This window comes from Sander lucioperca, chromosome 4, assembly GCF_008315115.2.
Source record: "Sander lucioperca isolate FBNREF2018 chromosome 4, SLUC_FBN_1.2, whole genome shotgun sequence".
NCBI lineage: Eukaryota > Metazoa > Chordata > Actinopteri > Perciformes > Percidae > Sander > Sander lucioperca.
Window position 1 is genome coordinate 12861894 of NC_050176.1, and position 18360 is coordinate 12880253.

General features: G+C 41.7%; 2 protein-coding genes across 2 annotated transcripts; both read left to right on the plus strand.

Annotated features, from left to right (window-relative positions):
- The first annotated feature begins 33 nt into the window (after positions 1-33).
- On the plus strand, positions 34-10160 carry LOC116042951. The gene is made up of 23 exons (XM_031289436.2): positions 34-197; positions 289-315; positions 532-813; positions 956-1249; positions 1363-1635; positions 1743-2075; positions 3311-3364; positions 3452-3562; positions 3668-3692; positions 3818-3881; positions 4486-4693; positions 4798-4824; positions 4938-5064; positions 5140-5315; positions 6334-6520; positions 7372-7475; positions 7575-7847; positions 7948-8253; positions 8345-8446; positions 8534-8561; positions 9672-9717; positions 9852-9917; positions 10021-10160. The coding sequence occupies exons 1-23, from the start codon at positions 143-145 to the stop codon at positions 10051-10053; spliced, it is 3201 nt and encodes a 1066-aa protein (XP_031145296.1). The 5' UTR covers positions 34-142; the 3' UTR covers positions 10054-10160.
- Positions 10161-10812: 652 nt separating this feature from the next.
- Positions 10813-18096, plus strand: syngr2b (synaptogyrin 2b). Its single transcript, XM_031288860.2, has 4 exons — positions 10813-11080; positions 14054-14291; positions 15857-15993; positions 16903-18096. The coding sequence occupies exons 1-4, from the start codon at positions 10970-10972 to the stop codon at positions 17161-17163; spliced, it is 747 nt and encodes a 248-aa protein (XP_031144720.1). The 5' UTR covers positions 10813-10969; the 3' UTR covers positions 17164-18096.
- Positions 18097-18360: the final 264 nt, after the last annotated feature.

Genomic DNA, 18360 nt, shown 5'->3' on the forward strand with positions numbered 1-18360 from the left:
ACATGCAGCCTTATATGGTTATCTACTTGCAACACATGTGCAACACCCCTAGCTTTTACACAAACACATAGTTCCACACATGCACACACACACCACACACACACACACTGAACCGAGTTTGAAAAAAACATGCCAAAGATAAATGCGGAGCGCTGATATGAAGAATCTACAAACTCTTAATTTGCTGCCAATTTTGGGTGAGTTAGTCGAAATTAGTTGAAAATGGCAACATAAATAAATAATTTAGTGGATTAATATTCTTATGTGTTGTTGATTTTTTTATTTCAGCCCTGGCGAGTTTGTTCATCAAGATAAGTAAGTTTGTTTAAGAGGTGCTTAAGTTACGGAGCTCAGCTAGCTGATAGATCTTTCATTGGTTCAGAACTTTTCAGATATTATTCTTTCATCTATCGTTTTTGTAATTATTTGTAATAACCGTAATTTATTGGCAGTATCTGCTCATTCTCTCTTTAACACTTAAAGTAAATTTCAGGTCTCCACCCAAACTCCTTGTGTCATGTCTTTCTTCAGGTGGATCGATCTCTCTTCGCCCAGTGCTGACTGGTCCTGACATGGCCTACCTCAGCTCGAGGGTGGTTTTCCTGTGTATTGCACCAGACTCCTCTCTGCCAGTCACCTATGAGCTGATGGGGGACGGTGGTGTCCTGATAGACACAGTTGCTGATCTCCAAGGGGACCAACCTGCCTCATTCAACCTTAAGGTCACTGCATCATCCGAGGGGTCATACCACTGCAAGGCGACGACAGGAAGAAGCACGGGAGTCAGCGACAGCATCAAGCTGAGTGTAGTCAGTGAGTAAAAGACAAAGACAGAGAAAGCATTCATCCTGTTAGAGCTTTAGCTTTAATATCACAGTTATTTTACCGGAGACAAAAGTTCCCAAACTTGACTTTTTCTTCTCTTCCCCAATCATCTATATTCCCTGACCTCAAGCTCCACCATCAAACACCAGAGTGACTTCTGAACCCTTTCCCCCCGTCGCATATGAGGGGTCACGCATCGTTCTGAGCTGCAGCGTCACAAAAGGCTCCCACCTTTCCTACACCTGGTTTTTCAACAGGAAGGAAGTAACAGCTTTAACCTCTCCCCTCTTTCTCCTCACTGCGAACAAACTAGTGATGAGGAATGTGGCACCAGAGCATGCTGGGTACTATTATTGCATGGCTTGGTCCAGGGTGCAGGAAACCAGGGTTTCCAGCAGCATAGAGGTCCAGGTGACGGTCAAAGGTACATGTCAACACAAAAATAATTGCCTGAAATGTTAGTTTGTATTATTTCACTGCAGCCTAACATGGCCTGTATCGTCCCATCTTCTCCCCTCTTTATTCCTCCACCACCAGTCTACGTTTCCAAACCAAGAATCTCTTTCTACATATCTAAAGAGGGAGCCAGTCATCGTGGCAACGTGACCTGCTGGTCAACAAGAGGGAGTCCTCCGGTCAACATTTCTCTTTTACTAGATGACAAAGAAGTGGGATCTGTAACAGCTACTGAATCCCTCGCTGCCTGGTTCCCTGTCGCCATGGTACCCGGGCTGGACATGGGCGTGGCTCAGTGTCGGCTGACTACTGAGGTTCAGGAGTTGATGAGTGAGCCTGTGACTCTGGAAGTGGGTATGAGCTACACCGATATGTGAATGAAATCTATCTTTCTGTGATTGCCTACTTTCCTTCTGCTCTTTGTTAATCTTTCTGTCATTCTTCTCCCCCCGTTCGTCCAGTCCCAGTCGGAGGTGATGTGAAAGTGGAGGTTGAATATTTCTACAGAGCTGACTCCAAAATCGCCGCAGCCAGGTTGAGCTGTCAAATCAGCAGAGGAACTTTCCCATATGTGTCCTGGCTCTTGAACGACTCTGTCCTTCCCTCTGAGACACATGAGGACTCCCATATTCAGCCTGTCCTGTCTCACTATGCCCTAACGGACCATAGACGAACCCTTGTTCTGGCCAAGCTCAGCCCAGAGGAGTCTGGGTATTACCGCTGCAGGTCCAGGGACAGCTACGATGACACCGGGCCCTGGGTGGAGAGTGCAGTCGTGCTGGTCCAAGTCACAGGTGAAAAGATTAAGACTAGGTGTCTAATGAAAGTAATCTTGAAGGAATAGTTTGACATTTTGGGAAATGTGCTTATTTGCTTGTTTACCAAAACGATTACTTTAGCCGCTTTCCGACCAGAGGGATTTTTGCAGTTCCTAGAACATAACGTTCCTTTTTTTCTCCTGTTCCGACTGGACCAATTTGGGGATTATTAAGTTCCTCTGGCCACAGTTCCTGTAATTCTTTCAGTTCCTACTTCAGGGCAGGGTCTTTTCCCTTTTCCGCATAGTGGTAGTTAGACGGCTGTGATTATAATAACAAAAGGTCAGTTCCTATGGCCACAGTGTGAATGCAAATGGAAAAACGGTTTTGGGGGAGAGTAGTTAGTAGAACTGTTTAGAAGTGGACTGTTCCTATAACTACGTTCCTGTAACTATTTGGTCTGAAAGAGGCTATAGATACCATTCTCATGTGTGTGCAGTAAATAATCTACCGCCATGCAGCTGGTTAGCTTAGCTTAGCATAAAGACTGGAAACAGGAGCAAACGGCTAGCTCGCTCTGTCTAAAGGTCACAAAATCTGCCTACCAGCACCTCTCACTAATTAACACATTTGTTTAATCGATACAAACACAAAGTGTAGAAACATGTTTTTTAGGTGGGTTATGCTAGTCTGTGTCTTGGCCAGATGCAGTGATGAGTTTCCGGGCAAACAGCGGAGACTCCAGGAAGTTAAGGCAAATGAAGAAATCGTTTCCGCGGCTAGATTTCATACGGCCCGCAGCCGTGTGTTGATTTAGTTAAGTTGCCATTTAAAAAAAAAAAAGATAATTGTGACAATGAAAATAAAAATGGTTATAGATCAGTGCATTTGTATGTAATTGTTATTGTTAAAAAAAATGTCAGAAGGGACCATTGGCCCCAGGGCATCTTCATATTATCGAATCTGGCACTCTTTAAAAAAAGTCACCCTTGGGTAAACCAACAAGATATAATGTGTTAATTGGTGAGCTTTAGAGGTGCTAGTATCTGGAGTTTGTTACCTTTAGACAGAGCCAGGCAAGCTGTTTCCAGTCTTTTCATTTACAGTACATATGGTACAGATAGTGGTATCTTCTCATGTAACTCTGACTTCTTTTTCATTGAAACTCATCTCAACATTTTACATGTGTGCCTTTTTTTTATACATGTCCTCTTTGTGTGGGGTCTCTACACTGTTTACTGTCCTGCATCACACTTTTTACTCTTGATCAGACTGGAACCTTTACTCCATGCCTGGAGCAACGTCTACCACTGAAACACCACCAAGTAAAAAGCACATATTACATGTTTAAATGCCTCACATGCTGCCTATGGTTGTATTACTTCACTGGCCTTGTACCTTCTCTTCCACAGAGGTTTTCATGAACACCATAGAGGCCATTAGCATAGCGTTCTGCTGCCTCCTTCTTCTGATGTTGGCAGTGGGTGTAGGCTGTGTGTACAAGATGTTTGACAACAAGCAAGGTGTGTGTGGCTTTGTATGCGTAAGAGAGAAATCAATTGACTGGAAATGTGTAACTGAATTTGTATTAGATTTTCATATGTATCCACCTCTCATTTCTTTCACAGGCCATGCCCACATTCCTACAACAAAGTAAGCATTATCTTTATGGACCTCAAAGTTTATTGATCTGTTTCTTAAATCAACCTGTTCAACCAATGTTTGTGCCTTCCAGTCCCACCCCTGATGCACTTCCTCTGTCTGCACTCATGTCCCAGTCAGGAGGCGAACAGGACGATACAGACTGGGATTCTCTGGGATTTTAGATGGCGCAGAAACTCTTGAATCTTTATAAGACAAAATCTACTCTTTAAGAATGGACAAAAAATTATTTTTAGAATTCAACTTTATTGACCATCTCTGTATGCTGAAATGAAATGAAGTGAATGTTTTTAATTATTATATGAGAAACAATGTGGCATAAGGACAGTTCTCTTTCTCTCTCTCTCTCTGTTAGACCGTAGAGATCACAGTATGACACAGGAGGAACTTACACCTCTCATCAAATTGTTCACCTCTTCATACAAATTGTTTATTATGTCATTTCAAATCTGCAGCTATATTTGCAGGTATTGCAATTATGCTTTTTCCTGAGCTTCCATGTTGCAAGTTGGTGGAACTGGTGGAACATTAAAAAAATAAAAAAATAAATAAAGATTATAATTGAAGTACTGTATACTGTCGTGAGTTTGAAAATACAATTTCTAATTTTAAGTGTTTTTTTTCTTCAGTTAAACCAATGAAATGCATTACACCTTCACCTCTTCATAAGGCCTCTAACGTATGTTGTTTTGATATTCACATTTTTCAAAAAATAACATAACACCACTGAGTGAATGACTTCCTCCTATGATGTTATGAGGGAGGGTAATTCAGGGAGGTGTAGTGTAACACTATCAGCTATTTGCACATGTTTCTAAGTGCGTGTGTGTGTTTACCGTTTACACCGAAAGTACTTCAACCCTCCATTCAAAACTGTCAAAACTCCTGTAATACACAGAGTAGTGTAGTCATATTTGAAGTATACAGTTGCATTAAAGACAGTAATTCTTCTTCAAGAATGTTTACTTCCTTCACCTTTGTGGTCGTACTGGGTAAGCTACTCAACACAAACTGCACTGCAGTACACTTAGTATTTCACAATTTAAAACTCTTGTACTGTAAACTACAATATTGGATTTCTTTTTCCTCTCTACAGTGTTGTCCTACTGTAGCAAGGAGAGCAGTAAGTCAGTTGTGTTTAAGTGTGTGTTTAGTCAATTCAAATTGTTGTAGCTCCTGATTCTTTTTATTGAATGTTTGTGCAGTTTTGTTTCATTTAATTTAATTGTTTGACAGGTCAGTCAATTCTGGGGCATCCACAACTGTTTGGCCCTTCGGAGGCTTTGGTGAAAACCGTTGCAGAGTTTCGGTGTAAACTGAAAATCTACCCAGAGAATGAGACTATCCTGTTTCAGTTATTTAAGTGAGTGTTTTTTTCACATTTAATTTAACCACTGCAATAAAATGCGTAATCCCCCTAATTATCAACCTTTTTTAGGGAGGATAACCGTGAAAAGTTTTTGGGGGAATCCACCTCCCTGGATGGGGAGGATGCAGTCTTCCTCATGGTAATCAAACCTAAGCATGAGGGAAACCTGGAGTGTGTGGCCAAGGGACAGAACAACTCTAACATAGAGCCCACTGTCAGCTACACACACTACCTGAAGGTTGTTGGTGAGTTGCTTTATTATCAGGTATATTTTGTATATCATATGTACATGGCTCCCTGTAACAGTAACATTATGAGCATGTACGTTTGTAAAATCTCAACACAATGGGAAAAACATTTCTGAAAGTGCATGTTTTTTTTAAGGTGCAAGGTGATATTTGGGCATGTTGGCTTGGCTTCGGCATTGTCTGTATTACATTTATAATTGTTACAGTGCTTTTACTGTACACTGCTCTCTTAAAAACAGATTTTAATCTGGATGAAACTTTTACAAAGGAAAGAAAGAAAGGGTTCCCAAAATATTAAATTAGCATTGTAGACATTTAACACAGGCACCTGCAATGAATACTCTGACACAGGTATGCTAGCAGCTCTGTGAGGCTGCACTTAGGCAAAGTGGTATTTTGAGCTAAATGCTAACGGCATACAAATATGCTCACAATGACAATACCAACATGCAGCTGCAGGTATAATGTTGTTTTCAGTGTTCACGGTCTAAGTTTAGCATGTTAGCATGGAATGTGCTAATTAGCACTGACAACAATGTACAGCTGAGGCTGATAGGAATTTCATTAATTTGGCAGGTATTTGGTCATAAACCTAAATATATACATTGAAATTTTGACCAGAAATGGCTCTAGATGAAACGGCAGACGATCCCCAAAATTATTAGAATTTATCCTCTAGGGACTTCAATATCTGTTGTAAATTTCACAGTAACTATCAAATAGTTTTCAAGATATTTTCCTCAAAATCTATAATGTCAATGCTATAGTGGCGCTAGAGGGACAGTCAGGGGATCACCAAAAGTCAGAGGAATTCATTCTCTGGGGACCATGCATGTCTGTACAAATTGTCATGACAGTCCATCCAACAGTTGTGGAGATACTTCAGATTGGACTGAAGAGGTTGACCACCAGGCAGACAGACAACATTGCCATCAATAGAACCACACAGCTAGCATGGCTAAAAAACATGGTTTGGACACCATCACAAGGTTTCTTTACTTCCCTGAACCTGCAGAACCAGTGAATGGTGCAGAGATCGTCGTCCATTCAGGTCCAGTGGAGTTCTTTGAGGGGAAGACACTGGAGCTACACTGTGATCTTACTGCTGGAAATCATGTCTCGTACAAGTGGCTGCTAAATGGACAGCTTGTCTCTCCGTCTCGTCTCCATTATGTTGCAGATGGCCGTCTCTTAATCAACAGGTCAGTGGAATCCCATTTAGGTGGTGTCTGGGCAGCTGCTTCTGCATTACTAGGTGGTTGCTATGGTGTTGTGAGCTGTTGAAGGATTTATTTGCTAAGTGTTAACTAATCTGTACTGTGTGTGTGGTGCAGACATCAAACTAGATCTTTATAAGGTGGTTGCTAATTGGTTGGTGGGGTGTTGCTAGGTGGTTGCAATGGTGATTTTGGTTGGTTGGCAGGGAGTATTGCATGGATGATAGGGCTCTGTATGTAATAGTCACAGAGCAGTAGTATTAGTAGTAGCAGCAGCAGCAGAGTATATAAGCAACAGTGTAGATCTCCTATAAAATGATCTGACTTCATTGTGTTAAGATTTTATTTCACATAAACTGCCAGTGGTGGTGCATTTGCAGCTATTTTGCCAACAGTTTGTTAACATATCTATAGTTCTTCTCACCAAGTGGGAGATATCAGCGGTATCAGAAATGTGGGCAGTTTTTTCCTGCTCGTATGCTCGTAATGATTTAAATGTTGTGGAAGCAGTATAAGAAGCAATTAGCTTAGCTTAGTATAAAACTAGACACAGTCAGCTAGAGTTCTGTACTAGTAATTCTGTGCTGTAACCAAAAACAAAAAATAGTTGCATTAAAAAGACGCTCTAAATGTACAGACAAAAAAAAGGTAACATGTTGGAAAGTGTAGCCTTTTATTAAGCACGTTCCTGTGTTCTATGACTCATTTCCCAACAAACATCTGTCCAACATTGTCTGAAAAAGAAGTCCTTTGTCATGAAGGCCACTGAGCATGCTCATTTTGAACTGAACGAGTAAAAGCAAAGTTACTGAAACAATTATCTGTGTCTCCCTCAGAACTACTTCTAAAGACAGCGGCTCCTACAAGTGTGTTGCCACCAACCACTTCAACAAAACAGTCTTCACCTCCAACAGCTCTGAAGTTGTAATCACAGTCAAAGGTTAGCTGTTGTGAATAAACTCTCAGGTTCACATTGTATAGATATCACATGGTTTCTTTGAAAAAAAAAAAAAAAAAGCCCTACATCTTTCTCCCTCAGACGTGGTGTCAACCCCTGACATCTCCTTCACTGTGTTAAAGCAAGATCCCCACAACTATTCTGCCATGGTCACCTGTCAGTCAACCAAAGGGACTCCGCCTGTCACCTTTTCACTATACAACAGGACAGAATTGGTTTCCAATACGACAGTTGACGAGACAAACGCCATATTTAAGGTTCCATTGGTCTTGGGCCGGCACTTGGGATGGCTCCAGTGCCATGCAAACAATGGAGACCGGATCGAATTCAGTCAAAGGATTCCCCTAGAAGTTGGTATGTGAATTGTTTGAAACTGCTGACATAACACTGTGGTACTACTCTCTTTTGATCTTTATCCATGATGTCTCTTTTTGATCCATAATGTCTTCAACAGTCCCGGTTGGTGGGCCCGTGATGATGCATTTCGACTATGACGTTGGAGAAAACCATGCTGTGATCGGCCTGAGGTTGTACTGCAAGGCGGCAAAGGGATCTCTTCCACGGTACCAGTGGTTCCTCAACAACACCCTACTACATGACCGAGGAAGATTCTTTTACGTGGTCAACCAGCCTTCAGAACAGTCTATACTCCTGCTGTCTGTAGGGAGGAGCAGCGCTGGAACGTACCACTGTGAAGTGTCAGACAGCTTTGACAACACCACCGCCATAGGCAGTAAGAGGCTGTATTTGGATAAAGAAGGTACAGTAGATCCACTGATAGATTGAAGTAAAATATCATTGTGACAGGTGAGTGCTGCTTTCATCTCTTCTTCATCTTCCTGCTCCTGCAGTACTGAATCGTCTCCCCGTCTGGGTGGTGGCAGTTGTCTTTGGATGTTTCACAGCACTGATTCTCCTGGTCTCCATTTGTTGTTGGGTTGGAGCAATGTTCAGTGAGTTTCAAAGTCCTGTTTTTATCTGATGTGGCTACCTCCTCATTGCTACTGTTAATTGATGTTGTTTTTTTACTGTTGTTTCAGGGCGAAGGCAGTATGGAGAGAAGTCTCTGTGAGTCATTATTTTGCTTAATTCTGAAACCTTGAAAAATGATGACCACATTTCACATGAATCTGTAACTTCCCTTTTGTGAAAAGAACTGTGAGCCTTTATCCTCGGTCGGTTTTTTTCTTTTTTCTTCTACTGAGGAAGAATAACATGTCAGTAGTTCATCCACCATGTAGCAATTAAAAAGAAACAATGACCGATGCTATATGAGAAAATGTACTTCCTGTTTCCATGTTGTGTGCCATAAAACCATGACAGGTCCAAAACATCAACAAATGTAAAATGTGGTTCATCTATAGTCTTGTTTGTTCACGGTCACACATGAATTAATGTTATAATGTATGTTAATATGCTACACACCTTGCAACAGGAATGATAATAAGGCCTCTTGTTCACAGTTAAGACTCACAACACTGAGCTTAGAGGACATTTTGGTGTACAATAACTGAATCTGAAAATATATCTTTTTGGGGGGCCTGTTTGCCTTTATTAGACCAGTTGATAATTTGAAGACTGATAGTAAACATGGGGAGAGAAGGGACATACATATGACAAAGGTTGAACTGGCGATGTGGTAACAGTGTGTGGTAGATGGCACAGTAACATAAAGAGGTAACATCATAAAACAAGATCCTCAATACTGCTTAATATGAAATGTCTTGTTGTTCTCTCATAACACTGTCCTCTCATTGTGAGCAATTAATATTAAATGTGAATGTGGAGGGGGGGGATGAAAGACTCTGATTATTATATTTTTTCACATACATTATCTTGCTACATGATGATGTAAATGCTAAATGCCCAGGATTTAATACTTAATTCCTCTCACTTTTGCACTTATTGCAAAAGTCAAATTTAAATATGATGACTCAAAAGAAATTTTAATCAATCTTTTAAAAAAAATCATCATGTTTAACTTGGGTGTAATTGTGAAATGTTCACTCCTCTTCAAGCTCGAGATTCCCAGAAGCAACACTGCCAATTGCCTTGACCTCAGTGCTAGCTACAGAGCACCAAGTGTAGTTAGGCCTATATTACATTCATTTTATGCTATGGGACTGTAAGAGTGTTAACCTGTATATGTGACAACTTATAGTCAACTTTTCTCCTCAGGAGCTTGGAGATGGAGGGAAGGGTAGCTGCATATGAGGGCGAGCTGGTCAGTCTATATTGCTGTATCTCCATCTTTTAAAGACTATTAACTTCACCCATCCATTCACTCGCACAGTGTCATTGTATCATCTCCATTAGGATTAATACTTAACCGTGACACAGAGCTCTCTCTCCTTACAGGATTTGTCCGACTACCATGAGGATGCTGATGTGGTGAACACGGCCAGAGCTGGTGAATTTGATCAGGTGAGATCAAAATTAATTCATCATGAAATCAATCAACCAATCAGCCGGTCTTTTAAACAAGCAAGCAGTCAAACTCCTCTGCTCATCTGTCTCCTCTCCTCAGGCATCTGAAGCCTCTGTAGATGAAAAGAAGTAGAGGACCTGACCTGCTGGGGTCAGGACAACAACAACCTACTTATAAATGTCACTCAGCAAGACTAAAGAGATGATAGTTGTTTGGTAAGAAGCAGGGAAGCAACTACGCCCCCCCCCCCCCCTTAATATCAACAGGTCCTCGGTGGAGAGGGTGGACAACTTCCAGCACTGTACCTTGGTGTTCACATCAAAGAGGGTCTGACCTGGGCGCTGCATATTAACTCAGTGGTGAGAAAGGCAAGACAGAGACGGATTCACTTCAGACACCTGAGGAAATTCTGGGTATCCCCTCAAATACTTAACAATTTCTACTCCTGCATCATCAAGAGCATCACTTCCTGGTTCGGAAACAGCACTGAACATGACCGCAAGGCCCTGCAGAGAGTGACACACATTACACACATTAGGTGGTGCACTACCCTGCCTAAAGGATATTTACACCAGGTGCTGCATGAAATTGTATTTTTTTATGAGTGCACGTGACAAATACAGTTCATAAATTGATTGAAATGGATGTGGGTGAACCAGTTGATGGACGCTGAGGGTTCTGTTGTAAATACAGGCTGTTGTTTTAAATAAACATCTGCTCATGTGCTGCCGCGTCTTTCACTTTCTCATGCTTCATTATGATGCATTAGGATCTATCTCCAACGTATTTGTGGTGTTGAAATAACAGTCACTCATGATCATGTTTCCTGGTTTCCTGGCTGGCTGCTACCGGTCAACCCCGCCCCTCTGACACGCAGCGCGCGCAGCTCTCCTCTGGGTGGCTCTCGTCTCGTCTTCGTTCGTTGGGTGTAGTAGCACAACAGGAGGTGGCAGCAGTTAAGTTAAGTGAAACTGGTAGGCTGTCCTGTCAGGTTGATTCAAACCAAATCACACGGTGAGCTCCAGAGGATCTGCTGAACGGGAGAGACATGGAGGAGACGGGCGGTGCAAGTGCGTACGGGGCTTCGCTCGCAGGAGGAGGCTTCGACTTCTACAGGTTTATCCGACAACCGCAAACCATCGTGCGGATACTCAGCTGGGTGAGTGTGGACTGTGAGAGTCGGAGTTTAAAAGTTAAAAAGAGACAGAAGTAATGTCCAACATGGTCTGTGAGCAGGTGCGCTTTGCCTGGCGCGCGTATACTGCCTCTGTGCAGCGGTTAAATTATATATTTCTATTTGTGTTGGCCAGCACAACAGGCTACTATACAGCGTCTCTGCGGCGCGTCATGTTGCACGCAGCTGGTGTATGACAGCAGCTTGGCGACAGCACAGGTCAACACTGCTGTTGTCAGAGGACAAGACATAAAACTGTCAGACACACTGAGATAGAAGCCAAACACATACTAATATAGGATTTGTGATCATTTGAATGTGTTAGTGATCTGTCTCTACAGTCTGTAACAGCTGTGCTCACCAGAGGATTACATTCATTGTAACTTCTAAAGACAGATTATAAGACATTAGGCTACTTTCTTCTACAATAGTATTAAAATTGACACAATAACATGAATAGGTGTTATCATAAAGAGATTTGACAGACTAAGTGTATTTGCATAAAAAGGGGTTTTCAAGTACCAGGGAATGTTTTGGGTAGCTGCTGATCACCTGTTGCTAGGCAAATCTTGTGGAAAAGATTTAGTTTTTTTGGTTAGGACACTGATCTGGAAAGTCCAAAATGAATCTCAACCAAACGGGTTATACAATCAAATGTTGTCTAACCCTGCTGGTTTGTGAACAAATGGATTGTAAGATTTGGTTTAAATTGATCTGTCTTTAAACAGCTCCTTGGTGAACTATTAAGACTAGGATCCTCATTTGGAGGGAGTTTTATTGGACGTGACTGCTTTTGTCTCCTAACAGTCTCATGTCTTGGATTACAGAGACTATGGTTGATTTTCATTTACTTGGTTCATGAAGCGTAAACTAAGCTATTTGTCCGGCCTCTAGCTAATGCACATACTGGGGCAGTGTTATAATAATATTAATAATAATAATAATAATAATAATAACTTTTATTTATATAGCGCCTTTCAAGGAACCCAAGGACACTTTACAGAATTAGAGATTGTAGGCTGTGGTAAACAGGTGGTGTTTCAGGAGTTTTTTAAATATGTCCAGTGATGTAGCATTTTGGATATCTGCAGGGAGGGTAAAGTGTAGGTGGGTGAGAGACCCTGGATGCTGTAGCATGATATCCAGTGTGTTAGATGAGGACAGAATGTGCCCTTGGTTGCCCCAACTGCTGAATGTTTATGTGTTTGGGAAACAGTGTGAGATTATGAGTGTGTCACTGGTAAACAAGGGCTGATGGGCAGGTAAGGTGATACCTCTCCCCGATTGAACCTCGTTTTTACTCTTGGTGAATATGTACCAATGATCTCCCTCTCGAGGCTCGCGCGCGCACACACACACACACACACACACACACACACACACACACATTTTGTGCAGCTGTGCTTATCTCCTCTCAAATTCCCACTGGCTAGATCACCATGTATCTCTGGTGATTTTAATCTTACATCAACAAGCCAGCACATTCACCATTCACTATGTAACCCTGCCTACAGGTCCCATAATGCACCACACCTGCTCCTGGAACAAGGAAAGGCTGTGTACTGTAGCTCTTGGTCATTTAAGGTGTTGAACCAGAATTATGAAAACCTGCTCTCCTGCCTGTTAAATATGGCAATGAAACAGTATATTTATGCCAAATAATGCACTTCTGGAAGAATTTTAGTTAATGTGTAAACATGAGTCATCAAAGGGAGGGTGTCGGTGTTATTTCTGCTGTGTAATGACATCTGACAGAGCAAAGCAACAAGCCCCAAAAAGAACATACTGTAAGTAGATATATGACGTCTGTCACTCATAAACGCGTTCCATCTGTCCATTTATCAGTCTGCTACACCAACAATCTCTCTGTCTCACTTTTGTCTTGTGTTTTGAAAATCCCCACATTCACTTCCCTAATGTCTCTGTCTTCAGCTAGTTTTCTGTACTTTTTTTGTCTCATCCTATCAGCAGGATTGTGGCCTATTTCTCTTTCCACTGCCCTCTCACCTCGTCCTCCTTCCCACCCGTTAAACAGTCCCTCTCTATCCTACTCCCGGATCTCATTATGAGTGTTGTTAGTGGAGTTGGTGGCATCTCTGGAGTCACATGGCAGGCAGCTGCACTCAGAAGTAGGTCACATGGTTAGGTGGGTAACCAGAGGAGACAGAAACAGACCACGGGATGGTCAGTTGGTACTTTCCACTTTATAAACACACTGTGATGAGCACAAGAGTATTTCAAGAGTCTGCAATAAGAAAAGAGACGGTTTATGAAAACACGTAATGATGTAACTGTTTTATGTAATGATTGCATGTTTTGGCCAATTTGTTAAAGTAGAAATAGATACAGGTTCTTTCAAGACTTTCATTTTAGTCTGATGAATTTATCTATCTATCTATATTTATCTATCTTTTCTGTAAAGTTTGCTTTCAGTAGACACCAGCTCAAGCACAAGCTTAACTTTGCTTTTTTTGTCACATGATAATGCATTTTTAAGTGTTGCAATACTCTCTCTTGTCAGTGCGTTCAAGAAACAGTAAGCTCTACAATAAAAAAAAAAAAGCTGAATTCACTTTTTCATAAAGGCCTGAGCTCCTGATTGCAGTGCTTTTGGAAGCAGACCCAGATGTTGGAGTTTCTTTGACTGCACCACCATGAAAGAGTTTTCCAAATGGTCGCTCCTCACAACTGAATTTTCACAAGATAATAATAAAGTGGATAACTTATTTTTGAGTACGATTTAAGTTCTCTGCTGGTAGATTTCCATACTGTGCTTTCAAACCAATGACAAGGAAATCAGTCTCAAAACCAAAATGGTTGGCAGGAATGCAAAGTATGCAATGTGAAGTTGAGTAAACTTGAAAAGCCAGTGCTATGTTCCTTTTAACAAGACACTTTCTTCTTGTGTATTTACAAATCATTGAAGGCCACCTTCTTCTTTTCTCTGATTCAATGTAGATATTTGCCCTGGTGGTGTTTGCTACCATCACATCAGAGGGATACGTCAACTCTGCCCACAGTGTCGAGGCAAAGTGCATCTTTAACCAGAATGACTCGGCATGTCATTACGCTATTGGCATCGGGGTGATTGCCTTCCTGGCATGTGTGGCCTTCCTGATGTTGGACGTTTACTTGCCTTTTATGAGCAGCGCACAGGAAAGGAAGTACGCTGTCATGGCAGACCTGGGATTCTCAGGTGAGCAGGAGCGTTAAAGTGATTTTATTTGTTTGTTTCGTAAGAGCTTTATAGCTGCACTAATCAATATTTTTAGCCTATATTAACAGTGGATCAAATGACTTTGTGTAATGTGAAAGGTGTCGCTCATAGTGATAACCCACAGAGAATTATCACTGTACTCTGCGGTTCCCCTTAGCTCTATGGGGTCATTCTTTTGGTTTTACAGCCTACATCTTTACTGTTTTTGGTTCACTCTCAACACTAGTGGTGGGCGAATTGATCCAAATATCAATAATATCGATACCAACGTTGATATTGATCAATACCAGTGTAATAAGATCGATACTTTAGTTTTAGTTTCTCTCCAGTATGCACCGCTGCGGTTTCATCAAAGAGGCGACCTGGCTGTCTGTGTCTCCTGTCACACATGCTGTCACAGAGCAGAGCAGACACACTTTGCTCCTCCTCCCCCCTATTGTGATTTGATGTTGTACCGTCACGTGACTCAGCGGCGCCAGGCAAACAAGCAAGCAAGCAAGCAAGCAGCCAGGCCCGGCAACGGCCAGCAGCACACACACACACACACACACACACATACACACACACACACAAGCAGGGCAGAGATGGAGCAGAAGAATGGCAGAGAGGAAGAGAAGCGCTGTGTGGCTATATTTTCAGACCAAAAATGAAGCTGTATAATTTGTAAAAAGGCTGTAAGATACAGTGGTAACACAACAAATGTATACAAGCATATGAAAATGTTGTCCTGGGTTTTAACTTAATAATCCTATGGAAAAATCACAAACCACTTAAAGGTCATGGAAATTCATTCAGATTTAGCAATTTGATGATGCAGCCACCTTAATTATTAAAAAGCATCGGTATCGTATTGATATCGGCGATACTGGCCCTGTATTTACTTGCAGTATCGCACACCACTACTCAACACTCTCATCAACCTCCTTTCCAGCAGCTGTATTTAGTGAAAAAAAAACTCTAAAAATCTGGTGAATAATTGTGGAGCATTTAACAGCTAAATATCCAGATATTTCCCTCAGGAGTTGGTAGAGACCAAAAACAGAGCTAAAAGAGAGTGGATATTGGACACACCCGACTCCAAATGAATGCTAATCTAATAATATGTAAAAGTTGTATTTATACAGACAGCCTCTGAGTATTGGCGTAATGTGCGACAGACCACTGGCTGTTTTCCTGACATAACATAACATGTATTATTCATCATTGCACAAGGTAGATGTTGAGGGAGCAGCAGATGACCACACAGATTGTGATGAAGTTAAACATTCATCAGCTGTACATGACACTGTTCACAGTCAGCCATTCTTTAAGGAAACAAAGAAGTGGTAGTTTAAAAAGCAGATGGCAGATGGCAATAGGAGAGCCCTTTGTATTCTTTTGACGTTGTTTTTAGTATGTTTTTCACAGCGATTTTCTTTTCATATCAAGGTTTTAAGCTGAGCACTTTTGATATATTTTCATGCAGTGAGGAAAAACAATCATTTATACGTGTGTGTGTGTGTGTGTGTGTGTGTGTGCGTGTGATGTGCATCTGTGTTTTCTAGGGGCGTGGAGCTTCCTGTGGTTTGTGTGTTTCTGCCTGTTGGCCAGTCAGTGGGCTAAAACTCATGATGTCAATGGTATCCCAGAGGACGCTGCACGAGCCACTGTGGCCTTCTCATTCTTCTCTATCACCACTTGGGTGAGTGGGAATATTATTTTCTTTTCAGAAAAAAGCTGCTCAGATTTTCCTTCTCATCTAACTCTGGGCAAGAAAGCCCAGAGCAAATTCCTTTAAAGCAGCCATTGGCCTCAGGTCATTCCAGTATGGTACACAAACTTGCAAGAGACTTGAAACCTGCTTAAGGTACATAATGAATCATTGTATAGTATTTACCGTCGGACTTTTGCGTAACAACACATGAAGTCACATATTATTTGTAAATGTCCCCCAGGTTGGTGCGTTCAAGTACTTGTGGGAACCTCTGACATTTGACAATTCCTAGTCAGCTGCTTAACAACAAACGTTTTATTTCTAAGAAATTATAATAAAGTTGATGTCACACAGATTTTCCATCTTGTGTAACTCTTGTAATAACCATATGTTACAATCAGAGCTGAGAGCAAACACCAAACACTTGCTTATTGTTTGCTTATTAAGTCTTCTGGACTTGTGAGTGCAAGGGTGTTTAGCTGGCTTTTAAATCATGTATTGGAGCATCCCACTATCACCTGAATGCATCATTCAGAAGACTTATCAAGAAAACCACATCAGTGTTGTAGCAATAATGTAATGCATTGACCGATTAATAAACCGGTGATGGATTACCTCTCCCAAAGAAGCTTCATGTCTCTGCAAGTTTAATTTTCCACTGGTATAAAGTGGAACCAGTTCAATTAGAAGTTGAGAAAAATACACCCATCAGTCAAAAAGTCTAAAGAGTCTAAAGCTTACTTTAGACTTTTTGACTGATGGGTGTATTCACATCCTTGTGAATATTGTAAAAAAAAAAAGAAAAGTGATTTATTGAAATACTGAAAATAATAAAAAAAATAAGTATAATAACCTTTGACATTAACATTTGATTGACATTTTGATTTCATTGTGCAGGGAATCCTTACCTACTTTGCCCTTGGCCGTTTTCGCCGCGGTGTTAGTGAAGTTTCCATTCCAACCTACACAGAGGCGCCACCAGATCACCACACCCCCTACCCTCCGACCTACGCCCCCACCTCCTACAACCCCACCACCTACACCCCTACCACTTACACAGCCTATCCCAGCAGTGTGCCCGACATGCACCAGCAGCCTCCCTTCACCCCAAACCCCCAGGTGCAAGGAGACGCCGGCTACCAGCCGCCCAGCTACTGAGACAAAGGGAGGTCGCATGGACGAAGTGGTGTTCAAGATCATCTGTTGGTACACTGATTGTAGTTGCACTGCACAGACCCAGAGCTGTATCATATTGATGTGGATTTACATTTGATTGATATACTTTTCCAAGCGTCCGATTTAAGAGCCTGAGCAGTGCAACTGCAAGTCAGAGATGAGGGACACTGCTGTTTACGTCAAATGGTCTGTGGTCAGATTTTAAGACATCACGCTGACTGTAAGGATTAGCGCTGATGATTGGGTAATCTGACCTTAGACCTGTGTGCAAAGATGCAACTTTTTTTTTACCTCAAATGGGCTGATCCTGAAGGGGAGAGGTAGATAGAATGCACCCAGGAGGTCAAAGGTCACCGAAATGTGACGTGAAGAATACCTGTGATGGCTCTAATCAGAGTGGGAGAAGCCAACGCCTGATGTGTTTGCCTCCTCGTTCCTCTCTGTTGGAACCTGAGTGTGCATTTGTACATAGATTTCACTGCAAAGCTGCCATTTTAATGGTTGTATGTGCCTGACTTTCTTTTCTTATTTGGTTTAGTTTATCTTGAGGACCTTTAAACAGTGTAAGATGTATTAAATTAACATGATTTTGTGGGAGTAGAGTACAGTGGGAAAAGATCACTATAAAGCCAAATGGCCCCCTTTGATTTCGTTTTTTGAAAAAAACGTGGGTTCTGTACTGATTATGCAGTCACGTTTCTTAGCCATATAACCATAAAATCATAAAATCACCCCTGAAAGAAAGATTTCCAATCTTTGTGCTCCAGTAAAATTGCTCCCGTGTTCGCCATCCCGACTAGCTATGTTTTTAAGACGACTCTAATCAAAATGTGTTGTTGATGGTGACTTGAGAAACCATAAAAACCCCTCCATTACTTCCACTGTGACCATGGCAGATGTAAAACATTTTCAAAAGTGGGTTACATGTGCCAATCTGTAGAGGTCTTTATTGGGCGTTCATAGGTGGTGTTGCCCTTTAAACTTGTAGCCAACATTCAGATAGACAGGAGGGGGGGAAGCATGTAGATAACTATGCACTTGTTGAACAGGTCTATCCATTGAGCATGTCCTCACACTGAAGAGTTACTTATTAACTACCAGAAACAAGGCTCCCTCTTCAGCCTGCGAACAGAGCGGCGGGCCACACACTTCCTCCAAAGTCTTTGTGATATTTAGTTT

What these genes read in the sequence shown, in the direction of transcription:
- syngr2b (XM_031288860.2), top strand. Translation starts at nt 10,970, where the DNA reads ATGGAGGAGACGGGCGGTGCAAGTGCGTACGGGGCTTCGCTCGCAGGA. An exon ending in TCGTGCGGATACTCAGCTGG is followed by an intron (nt 11,081 to 14,053) that starts GTGAGTGTGGAC and finishes GATTCAATGTAG; the next exon opens with ATATTTGCCCTGGTGGTGTT. An exon ending in GGCAGACCTGGGATTCTCAG is followed by an intron (nt 14,292 to 15,856) that starts GTGAGCAGGAGC and finishes TGTGTTTTCTAG; the next exon opens with GGGCGTGGAGCTTCCTGTGG.
- LOC116042951 (XM_031289436.2), top strand. Translation starts at nt 143, where the DNA reads ATGCGGAGCGCTGATATGAAGAATCTACAAACTCTTAATTTGCTGCCA. An exon ending in TAATTTGCTGCCAATTTTGG is followed by an intron (nt 198 to 288) that starts GTGAGTTAGTCG and finishes TTTTTATTTCAG; the next exon opens with CCCTGGCGAGTTTGTTCATC. An exon ending in CGTGCTGGTCCAAGTCACAG is followed by an intron (nt 2,076 to 3,310) that starts GTGAAAAGATTA and finishes ACTCTTGATCAG; the next exon opens with ACTGGAACCTTTACTCCATG.